The sequence below is a fragment of the Emydura macquarii genome, unplaced genomic scaffold, assembly GCF_026122565.2.
Source record: "Emydura macquarii macquarii isolate MOO-44397 ecotype Brisbane River unplaced genomic scaffold, CSIRO-AGI_Emac_v2 contig_2676, whole genome shotgun sequence".
Classification (NCBI taxonomy): domain Eukaryota; kingdom Metazoa; phylum Chordata; order Testudines; family Chelidae; genus Emydura; species Emydura macquarii.
Window position 1 is genome coordinate 3,787,770 of NW_027132813.1, and position 26,955 is coordinate 3,814,724.

Genomic DNA, 26,955 nt, shown 5'->3' on the forward strand with positions numbered 1-26,955 from the left:
AGGGTTTTAAAGAAATTCCTGCCAATTACACACCATATTCTTTAAAAAGACTTTTGATATAAAAACACTTTAAATGATGGAATGTAGGGGTTTTTTGATGGAATTCACTACACATTTAGCAAAGACGAACAGGTAACATGAATCCCTATAAAGATGATGAGATGGTCTCTGATATATTTTTCATTTTGATAAATGCATGGAAAAAATCTGGGCAAGGTGTGAGGAACTAGAATTATCAATTGATTAGGTGATAAAAATGATTTATTTTACAAATTGTTCTTATCATAGCTCTTAGTGTGCATAAAGAAAAGGAGGATCTCTTACAGTTATGGAAGGAGGGCCTCCAAGTCCCCTGTAGTTTTTTGCACCAATTATTATGCTAATTTTTAAGAGTGAATTGTAAAATTATTTAGGCTGCAAAATCCACTTACAGTATCTTGCATGCTAGTTCTGATTTTAACTTAATGTTTTTGATTTTCCATATACAGCTCTAATTAAAATTGATGGATGCAATAAATGCCTTCCTTGCACTGCCATAAACAAAGCCATATATGCATATCTGGTGCAAGTGCATCTGACTCTACTGATTGTGAATTTTGTTGTTTTATTACAAACATCTTACCAATTTAATGAATTATTTCAGGAAGAAACTCTTCAGAGGGATCCAGAGGTTGAGCTAAAGTCACAATTTTTTAAAAAGTATTTTAGCCAAATTAACTAGACAGGCTCCTTTCAAAATAAAATCTTGGCTCCTGTGATGGATGCAGCATTTTAAAAGGCTTCCCTATCATTTGACATCAGCAGGGTAAAAGCAAGCTACCAGTCTGAAGTACAAGCCATTCATACTTGCTACACCAAATCTGAGAGTAATTGTTGAACACAAAGAATGCAGTTAATCTTGTTTTGTAATAAAACATGAATTCTAAAGAATATCTGCTCTCTATAAACTTGAAAGCTACTTGTCAATTTTCTGCTATTGTTCAGTTTTTGCCCACAGATCAGCCACAAACTCAGGGACATGGTGACGCTGTGGTCTGCCTGCAGTTTTGTCAACCAGCTAAAAATAACTGCTCTTTCTTGCTAAGCTACAGATACTCACATGTTTCCCATGAGGCAGTAAAATCACACAGCACATCTGAGTAGTTTAATTTTTCTTATACATACACAATGTAAAGTCTCAGCTTTAATTTAAATTTTAAAGTTGCATGTAAAAATCACAAGTTTTACATTTAAACTAAAGGAAGAGAGTCCAGTACTCCCCGAAGCAGCATTTCATTTGGCTAAAAATAACAATACAGGAAATTCTATTTTTTGTAAGGTAAGAAATTGTTCTTTATATAGCATCATAGTTTTCCATGCTAGACCCAGTTTATCATTTGCTGGAGGAGAGTTTTCTAGACATGAGCCTGAACCAGTACTTTTGGATATGGATCAGAATTTCCCAAAACCCTAGGTTATTTGGATCCAGGATTTTGGTTCAACTCATAACAGAAACATTGGACCAACTGCAACAATGGGATTTTGATAGAGTGACAGGAGACGCTTAGATTAAGAATGTGGACTGGTACATTTGTTTGAGAGGGAAGAAATTCTTTGTAGATCACCATCTCCCACTGCATACACACCCACACCTCAGATTGCAACCAGATTATCTTAAATCCAAATAAGTACTTTTTCATAAAGGATACTGATTTCATTATCTCTTTGGTGCAGAAGATCTCTCAACTTCTTTAACTCCTCTTTCTTCTCTGGGGTATTAGTATCGTTATCTCCAGCGATGTCTGGTGAGAGCAGACTTCTGTCAGGAATGTTTGTATGATTTATCAGTTGCTATGAAGTAAAATAAAAATAGTTCTGGGTCCTTGTCACTCATGCCATTAATTTCCCCCTATCCCTGTGTCACTGTTTATCTATACTAGCAGGTTTGAAAGCCTCTTCATAATTTCTGAAAAGCAAAATCCTGCCACTGGTAGACTGCAAAGCAATAAGTATTGAGTCAGGTATGAGATATCTCCCAATTTCCACTGATTAGTTTTCCTCCATGCAGTATCTAAGCCCTACATATCTCTCTCCACTAATTAACACCCACTGTAGTAAGGATAAAGCCAAAACTGCAAACTAATTCCTCCTCATTTGGAGATCAAATTCAGGGATACTATTTTATACTTTACTATATTAGAAAATTGTAGAAGCCTTTATAGCGGGGCATAAACAAAGACAAAAAATATATCCTATGTTCAATTTCCTCCATTTAATTCCCTTGTTATTCCTCACCCCATATATGTCTTGTGTGCATAGGATCCCAGCATAGCATATAAGCAACACAGTTGTGGCAGCTGGATAAGTGACACAAATCCTACTTTCTGATATCGCCCTGGGAATCACTATTTAATGTAAAGCTCCTTATTAGCTGTTTGTTTATATACCTGGATATACTCTCTATCCACTTACAGATAACTTCAGCAGAGCAGTTCCTGTAAATTCCAGTTCTCTCTATCACTCCTTTCACCTCTGATACCCTTTGGGCATTCCCTTTAGCTCCCTCAGATTCTTGTTGTGTATTTTACAGCTATTTCTCAAATCCATTTCAGTCCTCCAGGCATTTCTCAGACCTGCTGTGGTCCTGTCTACACTTCCTTCTTCTCCATAGCTTGATGGTTGCTTTGCAGCTCTCTTCCCCTATATCTGCTAATACTTCTTGTTCTTTCTTAGAGCCCTCTGCACGTCCTTGTATGTGCACAGAATATACCTTTATGTAACTGAAACAGTGCTTGATCTTGCGCATATCAGCTCCAATGTCCAGCATGCTCTCAGGATCAGGATCTTCCAGAAATCTTTTAATTAGCTCGTCCAGCCTGAAAACACATAATAGATGAGAATAAAAAATAAAATCTTTAATGGAATTTAAAAATTCTCATAAGAGCAGGCAACACTGACTCAAGCTAGGAATGTGTTAAATTGAGTTGCTAAGTTTACTGCCTTTCCCAGAAGGCTTTTGGTTTGGGGTCCATTGTATTAGTCTACTTGAAAGCAAAAACAATCAACTTCTTTTTCTGGTTCTAGACTCTGGGCTTAACATGGGAGGGACTGCAAATGTTTCAGATAGTGATTTATGTTTGCTAATTAACAGTTGTGGGACTGAAATGGTTAAAAGTAATCTTCTGTTTTCCTGATTTCTCTCATAATTTAAAGTATCCATAATCAGTTTCCTCATGCTCTTTCACAAGGCATAATTCTAAGACTAGTGCTTTGGATGTTTTGTGCCTATATTTTTTCATACATATGCATGCAAATTTAAAATCTATCTCCCTTTTGAATATAGGTTGTTAGCAGTTTTGTAACTTTTTTTTATAACTTAGATTGAATTAATAAAATTCTCAGCCTCCATCCTCATGTAGGGCAATATTGTTTTTTTGGATCTCAGCTTCTCTATATACCTCAAAGACCCATTGTTCCACTTCCTTCTGATGAAATTGATTAAACATTTTATTTGTTTATTAATAGGGGCTGAGCCTGCAGTCTTTATGCAAGAAAAATTCCCACTGAGGTCAGTATGTGTGTTGCTTGTATTAGAACTGCAGGACCAGGCTCATCAAGAAAACCATCTGAGATACAGAAACATGTCATTGTTCTTTTAGAGACAAATTATGGGCTATGGTGGGGAAAATCAGTATTAGGATCATGAAACTCTGTGAGTTACAACTCTTGGAATTTTTTATAATATCCATTCATCAGCAGATGTGGTTTACAACCTCATCCCCACTTCTGTAGATCAGGCAGAGCCTCAGACCCATCTTTCCCAATGTACACAGCATTTTTGTGTGGAATCTTTGGAAGACTGAAGAGCATGAGGATCTTAGCATGGATGCCCCGTAATTCTGCCTGCACTACTGTCATAGACTCTCTCTTTCCACACAGCAACATAGCTTTAGAGCAGCTATGGTTTCCTGCTGGTGGCTGATTGAGAGCCCTCTCTGAGAAAAGGAGGTTCTCACAACACATGTGGTTCAGCATTAGCTTCAGCAGTAAATGCCTGAAAGTTTGCAGGGTGTGGAGGTGGACATGAGAACTGAGGGAGATATGACAGACAGTTACTGTCACTTAGCTCCATCTTTTCCTGACTCCTCAATAGTTGGAAAGCCTCAACCCTGCAGAGTAGGAGCAGTAGGGCTTTTATTGGGTGTGCGAAAAGAGGGCAACATGCTCTAAAGCCACTGCTCCCAGCACTTTTCATGAACCTGATCAGTTTCAGCTAGATTTTTCTTTCCTGTTTCCATTATCAAAGGAGAATATATGGGCAAAATATTTAGTGTGTATCATTCATTATATACATGGTCTCTGACACCAAACTCTTGGCAAATGGACGTCCACAAATTCAGGAAGAGTACTTGTTAGCTTAATTCTCAACCCTTACCAATTACCATAACCAATGGAGCCTCAAAAAATGCAAGGGCTATTTTCTCTTCTAAATTCATGCATGTCTTAAATTTTTCTAATTCCTATGCTCATCCATAATATTATGCAATCATGTTAATGAAATTAGAGTTTGTGTCCTGAAAAAGAACAGTTTATTGCTGACAAATTCATGCCAAGATACAGGAAGGCACACACTTAGATCCCATTAAACAAAAAAACGTGGGCAGGATCCTGAAAGTTCACAGAACACCCACTGACATCAGCATGAATTATACATGCAAAGGGTTTAATGGATTGGGCCATTTAAGTCAATTTAAATTAGTTAGAAACAATGCATCCCTGGAATTACAGACATTTTCCCCCTCAGACTGAAGCACAGCAGAGATTACTAAGTAATAAAGACAAGAATATTAGTTTTAATTATTGCTACATTTATCGGTCTCTGTGGATAAGTGTCCAATTTACAGAAAACACCATTACCACAAGTGGAAACCTACTGGTAATTTCAGTGGATAGGCCAAGGATTAAATGGGCATGAGAACCACCCCCTCACACCTACAGGTGGCCTCTGTGTATCATGACTGGGAAACGTGGAGACGTCTGTATTGCCCCTGCCGGTGCTATAGTTAACCTATTGATAAACAGAGGAATTCAATATCTGGCACTAAATCTGGCACTATACTGAGCACTACATTAACGAAATTTAATAAGAGAAAAATTCTAAAAATATTTTCTCCTAATTTTTAACACTAGGGTCAGATCCTCAATGTGAGGTCATTTAATGCTACTGCAATATGACATTAACCTTGAACTGAAAATAAAAGAAGAGGCATTTCAGGTACACCCTGATTGCCTCAGTTGGCAGGGACTTAGGTTATGGGAATCAATCCAAAAACATTTCTCAGCTAGGAAGCTTGCAACATGACTATCCATCAAGTTAACACTGCAGGGAGTTATAAGAATATTTTAGTAGAAAAGAGAACGAAAGGCGAGGGAGAAGAGAGAGCATGTACTCGTCCCAAGAGACAGTTTTGTCTCATTTTGAAATGGAATATCATTCTTTGCAACTTTAGTTTCCTATTTACAAATTAGGTGAGTGGTAAACATGATGTGAGCTAGCATTTTCTCCCTCCTCCATTACCTGTAATCCACTTTATATTTCCAGCATGTTGAAAAACCACGATTGCCCAATTCATTTTTTGTGGCCTTAAGACCACACATTGACCGGAGCCAAAGTGGATTTTAGTGCCAGATGGACTGATTCAACTTTGCTGTAGCAGAATCTAGATTAGAAGCGGTTAACCAACTAAGCCTTTTTGCCACTTCTAAAGAACAGTACTTCTTCAGTGTGTTTTAATATAGACCGTTATGCCAAAGAGGAAGAATTTTGTGAACCAAAGATGAAATGGAATTTTTTGCCAATAGGGAAAAGAAGTGGAAAAGGCCCTCAAAACTCACAATTAAGCACAAGAACTAAAACAACCTTTCTGATTCATATTCTGAATATAAAAAACAAACAACATGAATAATTAATTTCTGTGCACACAGCACACAGGGCCCCCACATGGGTGGGGGGGAAGGGTACACTTTACCAGGTCCCAGAGGCCTTGGGGGGCCTGGACTAGGCTGCAACCCCCATGGGTATGTGGGTGGGAGGGGGTCCATGTTACAAGTTTGTACTGGGCCCGAAAAAATTATGCTTGGGCCCTGACAGCACAGACACCTTTTAACAGGAAAGAATTAGAGGACCAACCTTGTTAGGTAAACATATAACCTGATGACAAAAAGGATTGAAATTAGAACATTCTGGGAGTTCTGCCAATGCACTAAATTATTAAACAAAGGTAAAAATAAATTGATGATGAGATGCAGATACAGTCTAAGGTTTCTCTTCTTGTTGAACATATCTTATGTCCACTGATATAAACTTCCAGAAGGATTTATCAATGAATGAGCCGTGAAAATAATTTAAACATTCTTATACTAGTTATATGATGCCATGATGTAAAGCTTTACAGAAGAGAAAACAAAGCTACCCTCCTCCCCTAGGTGCTCATCATTTAAATTAGAGAGATAACACAAATAATGACAACAGAGCACAGGACAACAGGAGGGAGGAGAAGAGATAAAAGGAGAGAGAGGGATATAGACATTAGCACAACAAACTTTTGTATAGTAAATTTCTTCTTCTTTAATAAGATATACATGTATGTGCTTAAATTGTCAGGTAACACGAGGAAGGTAGTCTAGTAAAGCAGCTTGTCCAGGGGATCCCCAAAAAGATAGTTCAGAAGCAATGGATAATCTATGGCACAAAGGCTTCAACTTTATTTAACAAACAATAAAAATGTAAATAAATGAATGAAGGGAATGAATGTAGTCTTTGCAACAAAGGGTCGTTGTAGCTGCTCAATTCAACCATGACCCACAACTTGTCCACCCAATCAAAGATACTCTCTTGCCCATCCTAGGCCTGGATATGTCTCTGCTGGAGAGTCTCTTGGTCCCAGCTCCATATTAAAGTCTAGAATTTTAGGAGATATATAGCCCTATGGCCTAGCCCCAACAGTCGAATACTTTTATCCCCCTCCAAAGACTGCCTGCCACAAAGCTATGATGCAACATGGAACTTGTGAACTTGATTCTAGCTTGACCCAAGCAGAAAGGAAAATGCAATGTTTAGTTAACATAACACATACAAGTGACAGTTAAACACCAATATGGTATCTTAATGCAAAACACCACCCACTTGCCCTAGCCACTCCCCTAGCACAGGGGTAAATAGGTGGAAGGGGAAACCTTGCTGCCCTAGGAGAGCCTGATTCAAAGCTCATTCTTGAAGAGGGGTTGATACTAGCTGCCCTCTGGTCAATAAGAAGGCTCCTTAGGTCTAGAAGAATGACCAAAGGCAGATAGAGAGGAAGGATGATCCAGTGATAGGGTGCTAACCTGGCAATCAGCCACGGACTTTGTTGAGCATGTCACTTCATGGCTGTGCCGCAGTTCCCCATGGCTAAGGTTAAGATTCTGTCATGGGTATTTTTAGTAAAAGTCAGGGACAGGTGACAGACACTAAACAAAAATTCACAGACGCCGTGATGTGCCCCTGACTTTTAGTAAAAATATCCTGGGGAACGGGGGACAAACAGCCCTGCTGGGGTTTGCAGCTGGTCCAGCCCCACCCCCAACCCAGCTGCTCTGGGGGCTGGTCTGCTGATCAGCTGTTTGGGCCCCCAGGCGGCAGCCACCACCCATCAGCTGTTTGGGGGGGACCCGGGGCAGCCCATCAGCTGTTCAGGGGACCCAAGCGGTAGCTGCCGTTGCTGCTCAGCTGTTTCGGGCCTCCCAGGTGGCAGCTGCCCTTGCTGCCCATCAGCTATTCAGGAGCCCCCAGGAGGCAGCTGCCGCTCATCAGTTGTTTGGGGCCCTGGGCTGCAGCTCCTGCTGCCACTCATCAGCTGTTTAGAGGCCCCAGACTGCAGCCTCCCCCACCACACATCAGCTGTTTGGGGCCCGGTGATCAGCTGCCTCCATGGATCAGCTGTTAGGCTTCCTGGAAGCAGGAGCCCATCCCCAGAGGAGCCTCTCCTCTGGCAGCTGGGGGCTGATAGCTGCTCCAGCCCTGCCCCAGAAGTAGTCCTGGAATCCATGACTTCCATGACCTCTAAGACAGAATCATACCCTTATCCATGGCTAAAATGGCCATAATAGCACTATCCTACTTCACAGGGTTCTGAAGGATAACTACATTAAAAGATTTGGAGGCCCTCAGATATTACAGTAATGGGAGTCATATGAATACGACAGAGAGGCTTTGTCTACACTAGCACTTTTGTCAATAAAACTTTTGTCGGTCAGGGGTGTGAAAAAAACATGGACATAAGTGTCATCGACAAAATCTCTGGTGTAAGAGAGCTATGTTGGTGGGAGACACTCTACCGCTTACATAGCCACTGCCGCTCGTTGGGGGCGGTTTAATTATGCCGGCAGGAGAGCTCTCTCCTGTAGGCATACAGCGGCTACACGGGAAACCTTACAGCGGCACAGCTGCAATGGTAAGCTCTGCTACTGTAAGGTCTGTAGCGTAGACATAGCTATAGATAGATACATAAAATGGCACAGCCCAATGCAAAGCTGGGCCATAGTCGGTCAGGAGGGACAAGGATCCCCTAGCATCCAAGCAGGAATACCCCTATTAAATCCAATCTAGCTGGCCACTGCCACATAAGGTAGGTGATTTAGCTGAATTAGCACAGAAAGCAAAAGGACAGCCACTCCTGTCCCCTTTTTCAGAGAAAAGTTGATCTCAGTCAGTTAATATTAGTTAACAAAACATTAGAATATAACAGAGAACAAAGTTTCTCAGCTCAGGATTTCTAACTCAGTCCTGGGCTCAGAGACCAGTCTTCTCTCAGGCAGTCTCTGTCCTCTTGTTCCTGGAGCAGCTAACTTTTACAGACCCTTGGGGGAGCACCTGGGTGAGCCTAAGGCCTTGTCTACACTGGAGAGGGTTGTCGATGCAAGTTACAGCGATGATCAAAAAGTGCTGTAATTACAATGCTTGTGCCTGTTCACACAGCACTCGTGTCGCCAAAGCACATCCACACTTGGTGCTCTAGCATTGACAGTGAGAGCAGTGCACTGTGGGCAGCTATCCCATTGTGCAACTCCCCATCTTGTGCCGCTAGGAGTTGTGGGAAGATGGAGAGGATCACAGTGCATCATGGGTTCGGGCTCAACTTCTTATGATGCAATGATTTCTGTCCTGTCATTCCATGGGTTTCCGACTGTGTTTTGCGGCATTTTTCAACAGCCCCAGTTTCCTGTGCGCTCACCAGCTCTATCTGAAAGGATGAATCCTGCACTGCTCTCCACTATTGTTGTCAGTGTTCTGAACACATTGCACCTGCTCATGCAGTATATCATGTGTTCCCAATCAGAACAGGAATCCTAGGCGCCTGACCTGCTGTGTGCCATGCAAACAAACAGCACCGGATTACTGTTTGCATTCATGGAGCATCTGCACACAATGCATCGCCGCTTTTGGGCATGTGAGACAAGCACTGAGTGGTGGGATCGCATCATTATGCAGATCTGGGATGATGAGCAGTGGCTGCAGAACTTTTGAATGTGCAAAACCACCTTTATAGAACTCTGTGTGGAGCTCGTCCCTGTCCTGCGGTGCAAGGATGAGAATGAGAGCTGCGAGACCAGAATGAGAGCTGGCTTCTTGGTGGTGAAGTGCATGGTGATCGCTGTATGGAAGCTGATAACTCCAGGCTGCTACCGATCGGTCGCTAATCATGGGTCTCTTGGCGGTGAAGGTGGGGTCACCACCAAGGATAGCTTCCAGCTCCTTATAGAAGCATCTGGTCTTTGTCTCTGCACCAGGGCGACGGTTTGATTCCCTAGCCTTTTGGTACCCCTGACGCAGCTCTTTGATTTTCACATGGCATTGAGGCATGTCCCATTTATAGCCCTTCTCTGTCATGCCACAAGAAATCTGACCATATGTATCAAAATTTCCTTCTGCTGGAGCACAGCTGGGACTGCACAGCCTCCTCTCCCAAATGCTGATCAGATCCAGAAGCTCTGGTGTGCTCCAACTGGGAAAACGTTTGGTGTGTGGAGCCACCATGGTCAGTTGGGAAGATACAATATGAGCTCTCCACACCAAACCAAGCAGGAAGTGGAATTAAAAAAATTCCTGGGATTTTACAGGTGGAGGGGCTGATAGCTGCAGGGTAGTGGCGTTCAAACTGATGGCTAGAGCGGTCAGGATAGGCATCGTGGGACACTTCCTGGAGGCCATTTACCGCATATAACCAAGTGTGGTGTCTACACTGATGCTTTGTCACTAAAAGTTTGGCACAAAAAGCTCTACACCTCTTGTCGAGGTGGTTTTATTTTGTCGCAAAATTGGGGGAGTTGGGTTGGCGGCAGGGGAGGGAGAGGGAACGCAGTGTGTACACCACCGTTTTGGTGAAAAAAGCTGACTTTGATCGACAAAAGTCAGTAGTGTAGACCAGCCCAAATTGTTATTAACTTCTTGTTTGCTCAGCTCAGGGTAGTGTCTGCAAGCTGCTCCAGGGAACAGAAAGCATCAGAATAGGGATTAGTGGAGAAAAGTTAGACAAAGGAAGTGAGTTTTGAGAGTATATTTTGAAGGAGGAATGAGGTTGCTTGGCATGCAACACCTTTTAAATAAAAAGTACATTTTGCTACTGAGCTGTTCCATTTTATAATGTCTGATCCACTGCTGTGTCCCCTCCAACAGCTTCTTTAGTCTTTGTTCAATCTCTATGCTATATCCAGGCCAGATGGAGATCTAATGATTCCATGTATTTAGACATTGTGACATAGCTGAGTGTTCCTGGTGAATTAATCAATATTCCAGGGAAAAGGCTGTGTTTTTAAACATATGATAGAAAACAGATCAAATCAGGCAAAGGCTACTGCTAGCACTGACAGTACATTATTTTTCTCAGGAATAACAGTTTCTGACTTCTTCTGCGCAGGAGTCATCCAGAATGAGATTTTTCTTTTATATTTGATTCCTGCTCTTTTCTGTATTTTCTTTATTTATTATTTTTAAAAAATTAGCCAATCACAAATATCTGGGCACTTGTCCATCAATGATAAAAAGAATATACCAAATCAGTTGACTTGCATTAACTAAAATTAAAGAGAACCAACCCCCAAAGCCTAATACAATAATAAAATAATAACAATAACAATAATAAGCTCTTACTCATGATCCCCATTCAGACAAAAGCCTGAGAACAGAGATGGTCTCTCTATTGTCCCCTGAAAGCCAAGAACTTGAGGAACTCTCAGACTAACAGAAGAAGTCAATTCCAGGGTGGAGGGTCCTTCAATAAAAATACCTTGCCTATAGCCTCCCTGGTGTTCAAATTTAGGATGCTCAAGTATATCAGCTACTCACAACTTGCACGGCAAAGCAAGGATAAGGAAAGACACTCTCAGGCTACGGCTACACTGACGGCGGCAAAGTCACCGCCGTCAGATTGATTTCTCTGGATCGACTGAGCGGTCAGTGAAGACTCGCTCAGTCGATCCAGAAATTGACGTACTAAGACCAGCTTCACAAGTGGCGCAGTGCAGTGAAGATGGCGTGCAGAAGAGAAGCAGAGAAGTCGACGGGAGTTACGCAAGTTTTTTGCGTAGCTTGCATAACTCCTGTCGACTGCCGCCGAATCCCGTAGGTAAGTGTAGACAGGGTCTCAGTCAACTTATACAAGGTCTTGTCTAGAACAGCAAATGGAACCAAAATAACTATATTAGTTGCAATTCACACCCTTAGTTATTTTGATGCAAGTTTGTGTGTCAACACTCTTATTTCAGAATCAAAATGCCTGAAAAAAAATTGACCAAGTTTATATCAAACTTCTGAAACAAGCATCCTATTTCAATATAACTTGGTCAACTTTCTCGTTGACAAGTTTTGTCAAAATAGGGCACTCTTATTCTGAAATAAGAGAATCCACCTAGATTTGCACTGAAATAATTAAAAGTGTGATTTACAATCGATTTATGTATTTATTATGCAAGATCCTTTTCTCTGGTCTTCACAAATGCAGTCTTCTCTCACTGATACCCATTCAGAATGGTGCTGCTATGATCATATTTCTAGTTTGCCGCTTTGACCATGTCAACCTTCTCTGCATGCCTCCACTGGCTCCCCTTTCGCTATCATATCAAACATAAGTTACTTTTCTTCATTTTCAAGGCCCTTCATGGCCTATCCTCTCCCCACCTATCATCTCTCATTCAGTACTGAAAGGTCAGCTCCTGCCTATGAACGGCCCATGATGCCAGCCTCTATTGCCCACTTGTTAACTTTTCAAACAAGCATCTATATGCTTTCTCCCATGCTGCCCTTCACACCTGGGAGAAGCTCTCTGTAAATATCTGCAAATTTTACTCATTATCTTCCTTCAAAACCCTCCTTAGAAGTATCCTTTGCCATGAGGCTTATAAAAAACTTGACAATGGCTAGGCAGCTGGTGTGCTGAGACCACTGCCTGTCATGCTGACCAATACTGTCTCATTTTTTCCTTGTACTTCCCCATCTCTTTGTCTCTATCAATCAGTTGTCTCTTGTCTTACACTCATATTGTAAGCTCTTTGGGGGCAGGAACTGTCTTTTTGTGTATGTTTCTATAACATCCAAACAGAAGGAGCCTGGTCCACTGTCCGGAGATCCTAGAGCTATGGTAATACAAATTATTATTATTATTATTATTTCAGATCCAGTTTCTGTGTAGACAAGCCCTTAAGCTTTAAAGATCAATATCAACACACACTGAATTGCACCTGGAAATGAATAGGGGGCTAGTGCAATCTTTAAAACACAGGTAATAGATTTCCTGTAATTAATACAATAAGTAAGTAGGCTGCCACATTCTTCATCATCTGTAACTTCATGAGCAGTCTTCAGTGGTAACTCCATGCAGACACATTATAGTAATCTAATAGTAATACCCTGTAGCCAGATTCATATAAAAGAGAAACAGTCACAAATGGTGTGCCAAATGCAGATTAAAAAAGGCTCTACTAACCAGTGAAGCCACCTGTAAATCCAGAAGTATCCCTTTATGTATTTTTCCCCATTTGTTGCTGAGTAAAGAGATTGTCAACTATTAAAGCTCGATCAGTTACTGCTAACCTAGTAGCTGCAGCCAGCTCCAAAAGGAGATTTTCAAATCACTGTACGCTTCCCCTCAGGACTGTTGGGTTCTGTCCTAACTGCAGCAGGCCTGGCTTGCGCTGTTGGAAGCTAGATCGTGCTGAAGTCAGTTGCCAGAACCCTGCTGCCTCAGGAAGAATAGTTTCCTCAATAGAAGCTCCCTGGAGAAGGAAGAAAAAAAAAAGTAGTACACAAAGGCCCATTCTTTATGAAAAACAGCAGTAAACAAGAAAGAGTTTCTCTTGCTTACCGCTCATCCAAGAAAAATGGAAAAATAGAAAACTCAAGTGAGTAAGAATTCCTCCCTCTTCCCCCCCAAATCATTACTTTCCAAACACTCAGCAGGGATTAAGTTTAAGGCCAATTTATAAAATTCATTTAAAGTTGGTTCAGTTACAAGACAGCATATATAGGAACATGACATTAAGTGTTTAAGGCAGCAAAAAACAACAGCAACAACAAGAATATCTGGTCCGTCCTAGCTTTTCAGTTAGGCCTGTTTTTAATAAATTTCTCACTGTTGCTAAACCGTATTTCCAATGGTATTAGTAGCACTGTGTGGATGACTGATTTAGCATTGTGTCAAGCACTGAACAACAGTATTATGGATGTGTACACTGCAAATGAAGATGTGATTGCAATATAGGTGGGCATACCTGCACTAGTGTTAATCTAATAGTGATGTTAAAATTGTAGTGTAGGCAAGGCAAGTTGCAGTTTTAACATGAGTTAGCTGGTTGAGGTAAAACCTAGGGTAAACCTCTACCAGCTAATATGTGTTAAAATACAAATTGCTCTCTATATACTGGGTTTTAGCAGGTGCTACCTAACGTGTTTCCCAGTGTAAACACAGCTAGAGAGTGGAACTTTGGAAGACATTTTATTACCATCTTCTTTAGAACACTCTTATGTTGCAAATGCAGACATTTCTGACTATCCAGCAGTTACAGACAGATTTACAATATCAACCTTATCTCTCTTCTACCACTTTCCCTGAGTTCTTCCCTAATTCAGCCTGCCTGCCACCACCTTAGTCAAACCACACACAAAGCCACAAAAGCTGCCTATCCATATGACCTCAAATGGGAGGCATTTCCACTTCAGAACTAGGCAATCATGTTTTTGTGAACCAGATACAAATGATACAGCTGAAATGCATCAGAAAACGCACCATTAGCCAGTTTTTACATTATGTTACATTATGTTATTAAGGTTTAGAGCTTTTAGTAATATTTAGGATACAGGATCTCCAAACACAGGAGCAAGAATTCAAGACTCTTAGGGATTTTGGAAGCCCTCATTTTGCCCTTGCCTTGTGTGCTATGATTCATTTATGAGAGCTCTTGCCTTTTAGCCACAGACCACTTGTACCGTATATCACATACAAAAGCGAAGTTCAGTTAAGGAACAATGAAATCACAATTTAGTTCCAGCTGTGGACTCCATGACATGTAAAACTGAAATCCAAGACTATGAAAAAAAGGTTGTAAACAAAAGAAGCTACTGAAATATTTTTGAGGTCATTAGGAGTAGACAGAAATTCAGTTTGCTTACTATAACCTTTGCAAGTAGGGTCTCTGGCCAGTTAGTCTGGCCCTTCTAGTCCACTATGGCAGAAAATTTTTTGTATTGTTTTTTTAATTGTTATTGTGATCCTAATGCATAAAGGAACCAAGAACTCAGGTCTAACCATATAATTTAATTTGTGATTGCACTCATTCAGTAAACACTGAGGGGTGCATGATAGATTGAAACATAACTGCAATCATAGCTAATAGGAGCTATCCACGTAAATTCTCTATGCATCAATAGGAGGATAAAGCCCACAGGGTCACTAACCAGCTAATTAATTGATTTTCTCATGAAAGACTAGTGAGAAAATGGAAAGTACTTCCAGGCATAGTTGCTAATGTTATGACAAAAGAGAGAAAGTGTATAGGATGCATCTCAGCTTACGCTGGAAAGAGCTGCAAAATCCCACCAGCTATACCAAATAATCCCTTTATGACCACGCTATAGAACAAAATGCACTTGTGTAATGTAGTCTATTCTTAATATTAAGCAACACAATGGAGATTATGAAGCTATGAGCCTGATTCAATCTCATTTAAGTCAATGGAGTCTTTCCATTGACTTTAATGGGAGCTCGATCAGGCGCTATGTATGTATTTATAAGGATTTGTATTGTTGTTCATAACCTTTATTGGGCTCTACTTTCAAATGAAATGTCTCTTAATATGTTTGTTGCAAAAGATATTTCTTCCCTTGTAGTCTAAAAGCATTTAGGCTTCATCTACACTCGACTATTTTTGGGGGAAGTCTTCCATCTTTGCATTAGCACTAATGCAGCTCCACCAATGCTAGCAATAGTAGGGAGTGCTAGCGTAAATGGCAGCAGTTTTACCACTGCGTCATCCAGACTTGTTCTGAACAGAATTAGACAACATGGTGGTAAAAATGCCAATATGCTGTCTACCCTGGCATTCTCACCTTGCTACCACCAGTGGAGCTGCAACAGTGATGAAGCAGCCAAAGCAGTGACTGTTGCACTGGGAGAGAGGGGGTAAAATGGGGGCCCAGCCGTAACCATCCCTGCAACCAGATGCTTCTGACCCAGAACTATGCAGGGGAGACCACCCCACTCTGGGAGCATTAGGATACAGATAGTGCCTCCCACCATGTGGCCTTGGGGAAGAACTGCAGATACCAGCCAGCCAGAAACTCTAGCCAAGAGGAACAGAACTAACCAAGGCAGGGACCTTTGGACATTCTAATCAAAAGCGTAGATGGTTGTGACTGTCTCTGCCCTGTGATGATTAGCTGTTTGCATCAACCCTCCTCTCTCTCCATGGAACCCCTCACAGTCCCTTCACCTCAGCTTCACAACACACCTGCCTCTGACCTGTCCCCATCACCCCCCTCCCTTCCCATTTAGCTGATCCTCCCCTAAATTAACCCATCCAAAACCAACCAAATAAATAAATAATGGAACTAACATGACATTTTCCACCATCAGATTGTTTAGTCAGTTTGTTTGTTCTGTCCCTCACACAACCCTGTGTCTGTCTTGTCAATGTAGACAACATTGTCTCATTGTTTTTTGTACTTTCCTATCTGTCAGGATGCCTTTGTTGTCTCTTTTGTTACACTCAGATTATAAGCTTTTTGGGGCAGGGTCTGTCTTTTTGTCCGGTGTTTGTACAATGCCTAGCGCACTCGGGGTCCTGGTCTATGACTGGGGTGCCTCAATACTATGGTCATACTACTACTACTACACAATAATAATAGATTTCCTAGAAGAGGCTAATGTAAAAATAGTTTTCTGGGTCCAGATCATGCTTGGCTTATTGAGGCAAGTAGATGTTTCCCTTTTAGATAAGCAGGATTTGGCCCTTAATGTAATGGAAAACTATAAATGCTAATTATTGCACAGACTCGATACATGCTTTTTTTAGCCACCTTAGATAACTGTATTATGTCCTGAATACTCAAATGCTTCAATAAAAAACTACAGTATAATTAAGAAAAGCTGCAGAACCCTTTCTAGTATCTGTTTTAATATTGTTACATACAATACTTTGCTCTGACATGGAAAAAACAAACAAATCCAGCATTGGTAAACAATATATAATAAATGGTTTCTGAGGTCCGATTTCGTGTAACATGAAAATGAGTGAAACAGGAGCTTGTTACTGCATTACGTAAGCACAACCATTGCTAACTGCTAGATTTAAAAAGACTAGTGTGGGTGAAATCCTGGCCTCATTGAAGTCAATGGCAAAACTCCAAGTGACTTTAACAGGACCAGGATTTCACCCTTCTATGGTTATGTGATAGACAGATACATAGCACAAAGTCTTGCTACAATACAATGTTAACACATTACAAAGAAATATTCAAGCTTTGTTAAAGGTCTTGTGATTTTACATTCTTTAAAAGATGGACTATTTAGTAGTATAAATAAAAGTCTAGGTATACTTAATCCTGCCTCAGCAGGAAGTTGGACTGGATGGCCTCTTGAAGTCCCTTCCAACCCTACATTTCTATGATTCTATATTAAGGTTATGTCTACACTATGCAGCCTATGCTGGCATAGCTATGGCAGCATGGTGATGCTGGCATGGTCCCCTAGAGTAGACGCAGCCTACACTGACAGAAGGAGTTTTTCTTTTGCTATAGGAACCCCATTATCCCAAAGTGCTCTTCCAGTGACATTGCTGCATCCACACTGGGGGTTCTATCAGCACAGCTATACCCATCAGGTGTGTGGTTTTTCACACTACTGACCATCATAGCTATGCTGATATAACTTTTAAGAGTAGACCAAGCCTAGGACATTTGATTTTTGCAGCAGGGTTCTTGGTTTAAAAGGCTAAATCCTGCTTGTTTTACTCCTAGGAGTAGTCCTGCTTGTCAATGAGACTTCTTGAATTACTAAGGCATGCTGGATTTAGCCCTAATTTTGTTCTAGATCATCAGCTGTTCCATTTCTGGAAGGAGAACTGTTGTTTTCTTTTCTTTTTTTTAATGATATAGTTAGTAACTATGTAAAGTCACAAACAACTCCTCTGTTAAACGTAGTAACAGCTTCTGAGAGGTCCTGCACATCTAGCAAGATCTGGCTCCAGTGTTGTAGTCTGTCAGATAGCAATATGGCAGATTTGATACTTCTGTTTTGCTCCCTTGTTGTAAGTAGTTCTTCCAACTATCTAATAGATATCTGCAAGGAGAAGCTGAAATTGTCACTGAGGCAATGGGAAACTCAGGACATCAACAATAGAAATATGCTGAAAATTGTGATACAATATGCAGATAATCTCCCTCCAGCCCTGCCGCCATGCTATATGCGGAAGTTCTGAGGGGATTTCTAATTTTTGTTTTTCTCCTTTGCATTTTTTTCTTGTATTTTAATACTAGATTATAATGAGACACAAGATGGTAGTGGTGGAGGGATGATGGGATCTCATTCAATATAGCTGCTGGATAATACACCAAACTGTAAATCAGGAGATATGAATTCTATCCTCAGCTCCAACACTGACCCATTGGAGGACCTTGGGCAAGTCACTTCAACTATCTGTGGTTCAGTTTCTCTATCTGTAAATTAGAGATAATTATACTTTCCTTTGCAACACATTTTGAGATCAAAATGCATTAGGTAAGAGCTAAATATTATTATTAATAATAATAATAAATATTAGTTTATTAATGTGAATGACCTTCACTGCAGCTGGAGCAGGTTTTCCACAAAGCACATACATTTCTTAAATTGCACTGAGATGCTCCAACATTTTTAAGCTAGCAATGCTATGAACATTGGGCCTGATCCTTTGAGGTGCTGAACCCCTTCAACTTCCAATGAAGCCAACTGGAGCTGAAGATGCTCAGGCCTGTAAGGCTTAGGCCCATTGCTGTTATCTTAATTTTTAAGTAAAGCAACAAAGGCCTCCAAATTTTCCAAACTGAAATAATATTTGATTATCTTTATATTCAAAGCTTGTGTTGCTCTTCCCAAAGTAAGTTCTTTCCAAATGAAGGAAGCATCCAAATGTGACTGATAAATCCAGTCACTCTAGATAAGCGTGTTAGCTACATATTTTAGTAGGCTAATAATATTGAATGGAATGGCAAACTCCCATTCACTTAATTGGGAGCATGATCAGGCCTGAATCAGCAGTGCCAAAACTAACACCTTGACTCTAAGCAAATATAATTAGACTTTAGCATTAACATCCAATTAAGATGAATGGGGGAAGTTTGGCACTTTACTAGACTAGAAACTTAAACCAAAGTTTTGACACTTGGATGTCTAAAATTAGGCATCAAAATGCATATTTAGGAACCTAAATACATGCTCTGATTTTCAGAGAGGCTGAACACACTTAGTTCCCATGATTTCAGTGGGAGTTATGAGTGCCCAGCACTTCTGAAAATAAAGCTCACATATTCAAAAGTTTCTAAATGACTTAGGAGCCTAAATCAATAAAACTACAGTGAAAGTCAATGAGACTCAGGCCCTTTTAAAGGCATTTGGCATTGCTCTGCTCAGTGTTGCAACACCTAACTGATTTAGAAGTTAAATCCCATTTCAAAAGCGATTTAAGCACTTAGGTAGCTAAATTCCATCAACTGCCAACAGGAAGTTGGTACCTAAGTGCCTAAATCCCTTTTGAAAATTATATTTGGTCTCCTAAATATTTCAGCAATGCCTAAATACCTTTAAAAATCTGGCTCATAAGTGCTTACGTTACATTTGAAAATGAGAGTTGGTGCTTTTGAAAATTATACTCCAGGCAACATCTCAGAAGTTTTCTTTAATGTATACAAGTTTGAATATTTCAGTCTTAGATTCTATAGAAAGAAAGGAAGCATACAGGACTCCCACTGGGAGACGCTAAATCCTTGAAATATGCTGATTTCTCTTGACCCTGGTCAGGCTGTAATAGTTTGCAACAGATGAGACTGAAGCCTGTGCATAAGATTTAAATAATGCTGCCAAAACAGTAAAGCCTCCTTAAAATAAAAATAGTAATAATATCTTGCAACCAGTAAAACAAAAATATGATCTTAGAAAAATTAATCAAAGGGCCATAGAGTTAGTTCAAACCTGGAATATTGGAATGTGTCAATATCAATTTAATAAAGAGCTGGACAGTTTTGAGAAGAAATGGGAGAATACTGGGATAGCTCCTATATCTATGGGCCCTAAGTTGATGATCATAAATGCTGTAGGTTGACTGGTATTTCCTGGGTTTATAAGGACATGTTTTGATGGTCTTTCCCTGCCCTTTATGTTCCGAATTGTGTAACATTTTCACCAGGAGCCAAGTGGAAACATTAGTCTGTATAAAATCACTGATGATAGAGAGAAAACACATTCCTTTTCTACTGATAACAATTAGAAACAAATGGATTTGTGAATATCACGTGTTTTGTCCACCATGTAAAGTAATAATGAGGTCCCATCTGCTGCTTCTGCATATAGTTAACAAGTTAGTGGCCCAAAAAGATTATTTGAACCACAAGTTTGTGGAATTCCATAATTGGGACATTTTCTTCAATCTTATCAGTTATAATGATTTCAGTATAAACTTTCTACAATTAAAGCATGGACATGGGTAGTTTTTGTAGAACAATCCAACCAATATTCCTACAGATGAACCTTCATGTAATGCAGTACTACTGTAGTTTAGAGAAAAATCCTGGGATACACCTCCCAGTATTGTACAAATTCTGCATATCTTCTCTTCTCTTTTTATTAGGTGTACTGGCAAAGCCAGCTTTATTATCTCCATATGTTACAGGTTTCTTCTTAATCAAATGATTACAATATGGCTTTAAAGCCTTTCTATGCAGTTGCAAATCCCTCATTCTATGATGATGTGCACAGGAATCTAAATCTTTGTACCAGAAAATCAATGGGTGTTTTGACATTGATTTCAACATGACCGAGAGATGTCCCATGTACAAAAAAATCACATAGCCAATATTGTACCACTCATATTACATCCGGAGAGAAAAAACAAGTCAAGTAGCTTGTTTATGGTCAGGGAGCATGAATTGTTCCTTGTATAGCACACTGCAATAATACACTGAAAGCATGTATGTAAAGGAGCACCACTCAATCTCTAGGAATATTTAATGTAATAGTGGCCGTAGTCTAATCATCAGAGTGTGCTCCAAAAATGGAAAGACCAAAATCTAAAAAATGTCTATATCACTAAGCAAAACATGGCAAGAATCTCAAATGAGTGGGGAAAAAGGCAGGAGGGGCATTGGAAGTAATCAAAGAGAAGTCACAGGAACTTCATCACATATGATTGAGCATTGAGGCATGCTTATAATGTGCTAGATGTGGGGTAACATTTTCAAACGTGCCTAAGTGACTTAAAAGCCTAAGTATAAACCACTTTCAGTGAGACTTGGGCTCCTAAGTAGCTATGGGCCAGATGTTCAAAGGTATTCAGATGCCTAAAGACATAGACAGGCATCTAGTGGGATTTTCAAAAGCACCTAGGCAGTTAGGTGCCTGACTTAAATGTGAGGTAAGCACCTAACCTGCTTAGATGCTTTTGAACAAATAAATTTGAAAATGGGACTTTTGGAAACCATACTGAGGTGTGCAAGTATCTTTTCTCCCATAAAAAAAAGTAATAAGAGTAACATCACATTTTATTGTAGCATTTTTGTCCATACACCGTAAGGAGCCTTTTGGTCACTGTAAAATAACAGAAATAGTATGTTGACTCCTCACCCAGTTAAAATTAGTGTAATAAAGTAATACTCTGAAAAGTGACTCTAAAATGGCATGGTCTTTCAATGGTTTCAGTATAAAACTTGCTAAGTTTACAAATAATAAGATATTTTTTCTAACTGCCAGCTCTGCAAACTCAGCCTGGGCCCTAAATGTCAGATTTTTTTCCTTCTTGATCATGAAAGTAATAAAGGTTCTGCATGTCAAATCTGGTCCTCAGTAACATCTGCCCAAATGCAATGCCTGTGGTAAATTTTCAGAGGTGCAACTGAAAGTACCAGTTCAGCAGGCATTTAAGCAATGTGCAACTTCAAGCACGAGTTGTCCCATTGATTTCAATGCTGATGATGCAGAAGGAGCAACAGAATCCAGCTCATTCTATGGGCTGGTTTACCCTAGAAAATTAGGTCACCCCAGCTACATCACTCAGGGATGTGAAAAATTCACACCCCTGAGAGATGCTGCTCCTGTGCGGCTGTAGCATTTCAAGTGTAGACATACCCTCTGATTCTGCAGGGATAACAGGAGTAAAAACCAATAAAAATCTTAGTCACTGAAGCACCAGATTTGACCAATACACCTAGGGAGTAAAAATGGCATTTTCTTATACAATTGTTGTTCAGAGTAGAACCATAATTTAAAATAAATAGTAGATGCCCAAATACCACAAGTGGACAATCAAATAGGCACCTTGATGTGTAAATTCTAATTTAAGCATTGGAATTACTCTATTCTACGTAGATGTCCATATCTGAAAACCAAACAACTTACTCTGTTAAAATAAAACCAAGCACATCTTTAATCTACAGAAAATGAGCAGAACTCAAGTTTTTTGCCCAGCTGATCATACAAGAAAAAAGAGTAACATGATTAAAAGCTGCTCTTTAGCCCATTTCGCGCCAACTTTACATATTGTTTAAAGCAGTTTTGAAAACAGTAATTTCAGAAATGTCAGCATTTCAGTGAAAACATAATAGTAACACTTTCTTCACTGACATGAGTTCTAACACTCTTTAAAAAGTCAATTCAACATAAAAGAAAAGCTTTTACTTTTCTGAAGTGCTTTTACTTCTGAAAAGACACTCATCTCAATGGACTAAATTAGCTGTTTTAACTGAGGAAAGAGATCTTCAAGTCATTGTGGATAGTTCTCTGAAAACCTCGCTCAATATGCAGCATCAGTCAAAAAAGTTAACAGAATTTAGGAACCATTAGGAAAGGGATAGATAATGAGACAGAAAATAGCATAATGCCTCTATATAAATCCATGGTTTGCGCACACCTTGAATATTGAGTGAAGTTCCAAAAAAGATCTCAAAAAAGATATATTAGAACTGGAAAAGTTACAGAGAAGGGCAACAATAATGATTAGAGGTATGGAACAGTTTCCATATGAGGATAGGCGAGATTAAAAGACAGACTGTTCAGCTTGGAAAAGAGATGACAAAGGGGGGATATGATAGAGGTCTATAATCATAAATGGTACAGAGAAATTGAATAAAGAAGTGTTATTTACCCCTTCCACACAGCACAAGAACTAGTGGTCACCCAATGAAATTAATAGGCAAAAGGTTTAAAACAAACAAAAGGAAGTACTTCTTCACACAAAGAACAGTCAATCTGTGGAACACCGTGCCAAGGATGTTGTGAAGGCCAAAAGTATGACTGGATTTCAAAGAAGAATTAGATAGGTTCCTGGAGGATAGATCCATCAATGGCTATTAGCCAAGATGGTCAGGGATGCAACCCCAAGCTCTGGGTGTCTTAAGCCTTTAACTGCCATAAGCTGGGAGTGGATGATGAGGATAGATCACTTGATAATTGCTCTGTTTTGTTCATTCACTCTGAACCAGCTGGCACTGGCCTCTGCTGGAAGACTGGCTACTGGGCTAAATGGACCATTTTCCATAATGGGATGGACCATTCTTATATTCTTATGTCGTGGCCATTTTAAATTTAGATGCTCAGATACCATGGTGATGGGCTGCTGTATGAAATCCTAACATAAATTAATCTGTTCATCAAACTGATACAGTTTAAGAGGATAATTTTGTGGAAGTACACCTATAGCGACATCATCAAACCTATAGTGTACTCAGTTACAGTCAGGGGAAAATAAGGTAAAGATTTTTTTGCACATTGTTATTCTGCCCTTTCATAGCTGTCTTGATATGAGACAAAGTAATTATACCCTTTGCCCCCTCCACCTTGCAGTTGATATGGATTCAACATCAGCCAATAAGAGCTCTTGATCTACATGGCCTTTTTTGTAAGTGAAAATGCTATCTGTATTGTTTATATAGCGGCTTAAGCATTGTGTGACTGTTAAAATTCCATGTTTTATAACACAGTGCAATATTGCTAGTACTGTGCTAGCATAAAGACGTCAAAATGTTAAATCGGGAAAATAAAAGCCAGAAGGGATTGATGACAAGTCCAGCACTTGTAAAGATTAACCATAACTGACTGATTAAATTAAAAATAAAAAGGTCTTGCAATAGTGTGTGTACCTGAAAGAAGTAAGGTAAAGTTATTAATAGATTGAAGTGCTAAGCCAGCATTTCCAGCCTGGGTTTAGAGTTCCAACTGGCATGGATTCTAGAAGCGTGGGTGCTATGGAACACAAATGTTTTGATTTGAAATCCTGATTTTCTGGGCATGAAGCTTAAGTTGCTAGTGAGCTCACTTGGAGAAAGAAATTATACCATCATTCAAACAAAAAGGCCTCTCCCCTTTTATTTCTGGCATGCTACTTACAAAGCAAAAAAGGAGAAAGGTTCCACTGAAATGCAACTTTTAAAATTTTTTAAAATTATAATACAGAAACCTGTGAGTATGCAATTACCTTCTAGTGGGTGTACGCATGCTGCTATTTTATACATGTTTTTTTCAAGTTTGCAAAAGGTTCCAACATTTTTTTCTAAACAAGGAACTAATTCTCTAGCTCAAAGGAAAATTTAGGGATCAGCCCATTATAGTTAAGGAAGCAAACTGTGAGATTCAAAGCAAGCAACTCATATTCTGAAAGCATTTTATGAACTCCATGCTGAGCCATACAGTCTAGCTGGAGATTATATTATATTTTTAAATAAACTAAATGAGAGCAGCAGAACTCTCACATGTTTAACCAAGTATAAAAATAATACAACCCTAAATATAAAGAAATAAGGTAAATGCTAACTACACAAGATAGAATTTAAGGTTACAATTCCAGAGGCAATTGTAGCTTTATTCTCAGGACTTGTGTTGTGTAATAATGTATTATACACTAGAGTCAAACACATTTGTTTTTAATTTTGTTTTGAATGTTGTGAAAAACAGTGTGACAATGTAGCATTATGTGGTCTCCCTGAGAGAGATTTTTTTTCCTTTCCACTAATTAAAAAAACAACTGGAAGATCCTGCCTCTATTGAATTAAATGGAAGAATGAGCTACAGAAACATATTTTCACACAATGGGCCAAACACTACTCATTTTACTCAAGTGAGCAGTCCACTGACTTCAGCTGGGACAATTGGATAAGATAAGCGGGATGTAGCCCATTATGCAAGATGCACTTAGCATAACATAATGAATTAAGTAATTTAAAATATAATACTTATATATAGCTGATTACATTTCCAGAACACTCGAACATTAACTAATTAATTCCTATAGCAAACCTAGGGGAGAACAGTCAGAAGTATCACTATATCCATTTTACTGATTAGTCTTAAGAAGAGGGGAGAAGTAAGATAGTGGTGAAGTGGTATCACCACATGCCATGTGCACTCTAACAGTATTAATAAGAAAGAGAGAGAATATAATCTTTCTGATTATTTGTATGCTTATTTAATTTTTGTTAGTGCTAGGATACATGGTCATGGACACATTATAAATTTGATTAGATTAGAAAGTTATTCCTGGGCGTGAGATCCATGGCTTATCCACAGGCCCTATCTTCATTTTGGTATCCCTCCTCTACTGAAAAGAGCCTAATTGAAATAAACAATGATATGATGATAGCAAATGAAGTACTTGCTTAGTGCTTGAAAGATTTTAGCTCAGGTATTTTGTACTTGAATGTTTCTTTAGGGTATCTGTACCAGTATCAGAGAACAAATAAACTGATTACAACCCATAGTATAAAATGCTTTTAAAAGTCTAATTTTATTTTGGGCTTCCTGAAATTTAAGAGAAGGAACACAATGAAACTACTAAAATATGAAGGTACAAATTTCCATTTATTGTCCTGCACATATTTAGTATCAATTCACTTCTCCAGTTAATTACCTGCTCCTGATTTATAATATACAACATAAACCTTACAGAAAGATCACAGAAAGACTTCTGTTAAAGTTTAAGAATATTGAAGCAAAAGAACTACAAATACTCTGAATTTTTCAAAATATATAGTTTAGATACAGATCATATATGTTAACAGAGCAGAAACTTGCAAATAGTATCCACACTCTACAGTTGATGCTAGTTATAATTTCCTTTGATAGCATAAGTAGCAACATCTAGCAAAAAATACTAGTCTGAGAGAGATCCCTAAGGCTTTAGGCCAAACAGGCTATTCTAAAAGATTTATTCATTGTCCCCTGAGAGCCATTTTTGTAAGGTGACTCCTAATTATGGGCAACCCGGCATGTTGTATCAGCCTATATACAGCATCTCTTCTCTTCTACTGTATGTCCTAACCATCTGCCCCATTCTTAGCCTATTAAGTAATTCTATTTAGATTAAAATATATGAGAGCCATATGCATATTTATAACATACAGGCTTTCACAATCTCACACTCAATAGTAGATCATCATGCTGCCCCCCCCTCACCCCCAAACTGTCCATTTATATTTGTTCCCTAGTTCAGGGTTATTCCTGCAAACTCTCTCTCATATGAGCAGTCTTTACTCACGTGTCTTTACTCTCAATGAATGGGATTAATCCTGTGAGTAGTGGTTTGCTGTATTGAGCAAACAGACAGTAAATGTGGTCGGTACTCTTAAATGCCACCTATTATCATTCATGTACACTCAGGTATAGTTACGCTCATGACTGGCCATGCAAATATATATTCTGCAAACACAATTCAGTTTAATCTTTTTCACAGTATATGTTTTCCTACAGTATACTATACTAAATAATCTTTAACTGTCTACACGCTTATTATTTTATCAGAACAAACAGAAGAAATGCTTAGAAGTTCAAACAAATACAGAAGGTCATTTTCACCAAACCACAAGCTTTATAAACTTTCATTTGGCTGTTCAGTTCACCTCCAACTGTTTTGCTACAGAGTCTATGGGCAAAAACACACAAACTAAACTCATAACTAGATCCTGACATTAGAAACTTTCCCCACTTGAATCATCCAAACCTGGGTTTACTAACATTATAAACTGAATAGAATGTTGAGATTCAAGCAATCAGATTGGCTTGTGTACAGGATATTAATTCTCTAGCAAAACCCTTTGAAACTACATCAACCATTAAAAAAACCTATATGCCTATTTTTGTTTGCCATTTTTGGTCTATAATAGCAGTAATGACCTTGGAACAAGGCAATTCTTTGGGATTAATGTCTGGCTGG

At 39.3% G+C, this 26,955-nt stretch overlaps 1 protein-coding gene across 2 annotated transcripts in view; it reads right to left on the reverse strand.

Annotated features, from left to right (window-relative positions):
- The window catches only part of KIF6 (kinesin family member 6), a 272,771-nt gene that overhangs the window by 126,885 nt on the left and 118,931 nt on the right, over positions 1 to 26,955 (reverse strand). For both annotated transcript variants that reach the window (XM_067564771.1, XM_067564772.1), the window contains exons 11-12: positions 2,750 to 2,855; positions 1,689 to 1,830 (exon numbers count right to left, since the gene is read on the reverse strand). In XM_067564771.1, coding sequence (XP_067420872.1) covers positions 1,689 to 1,830; positions 2,750 to 2,855 — 248 coding nt within the window. The remainder of the gene's footprint in view (positions 1 to 1,688; positions 1,831 to 2,749; positions 2,856 to 26,955) is intronic.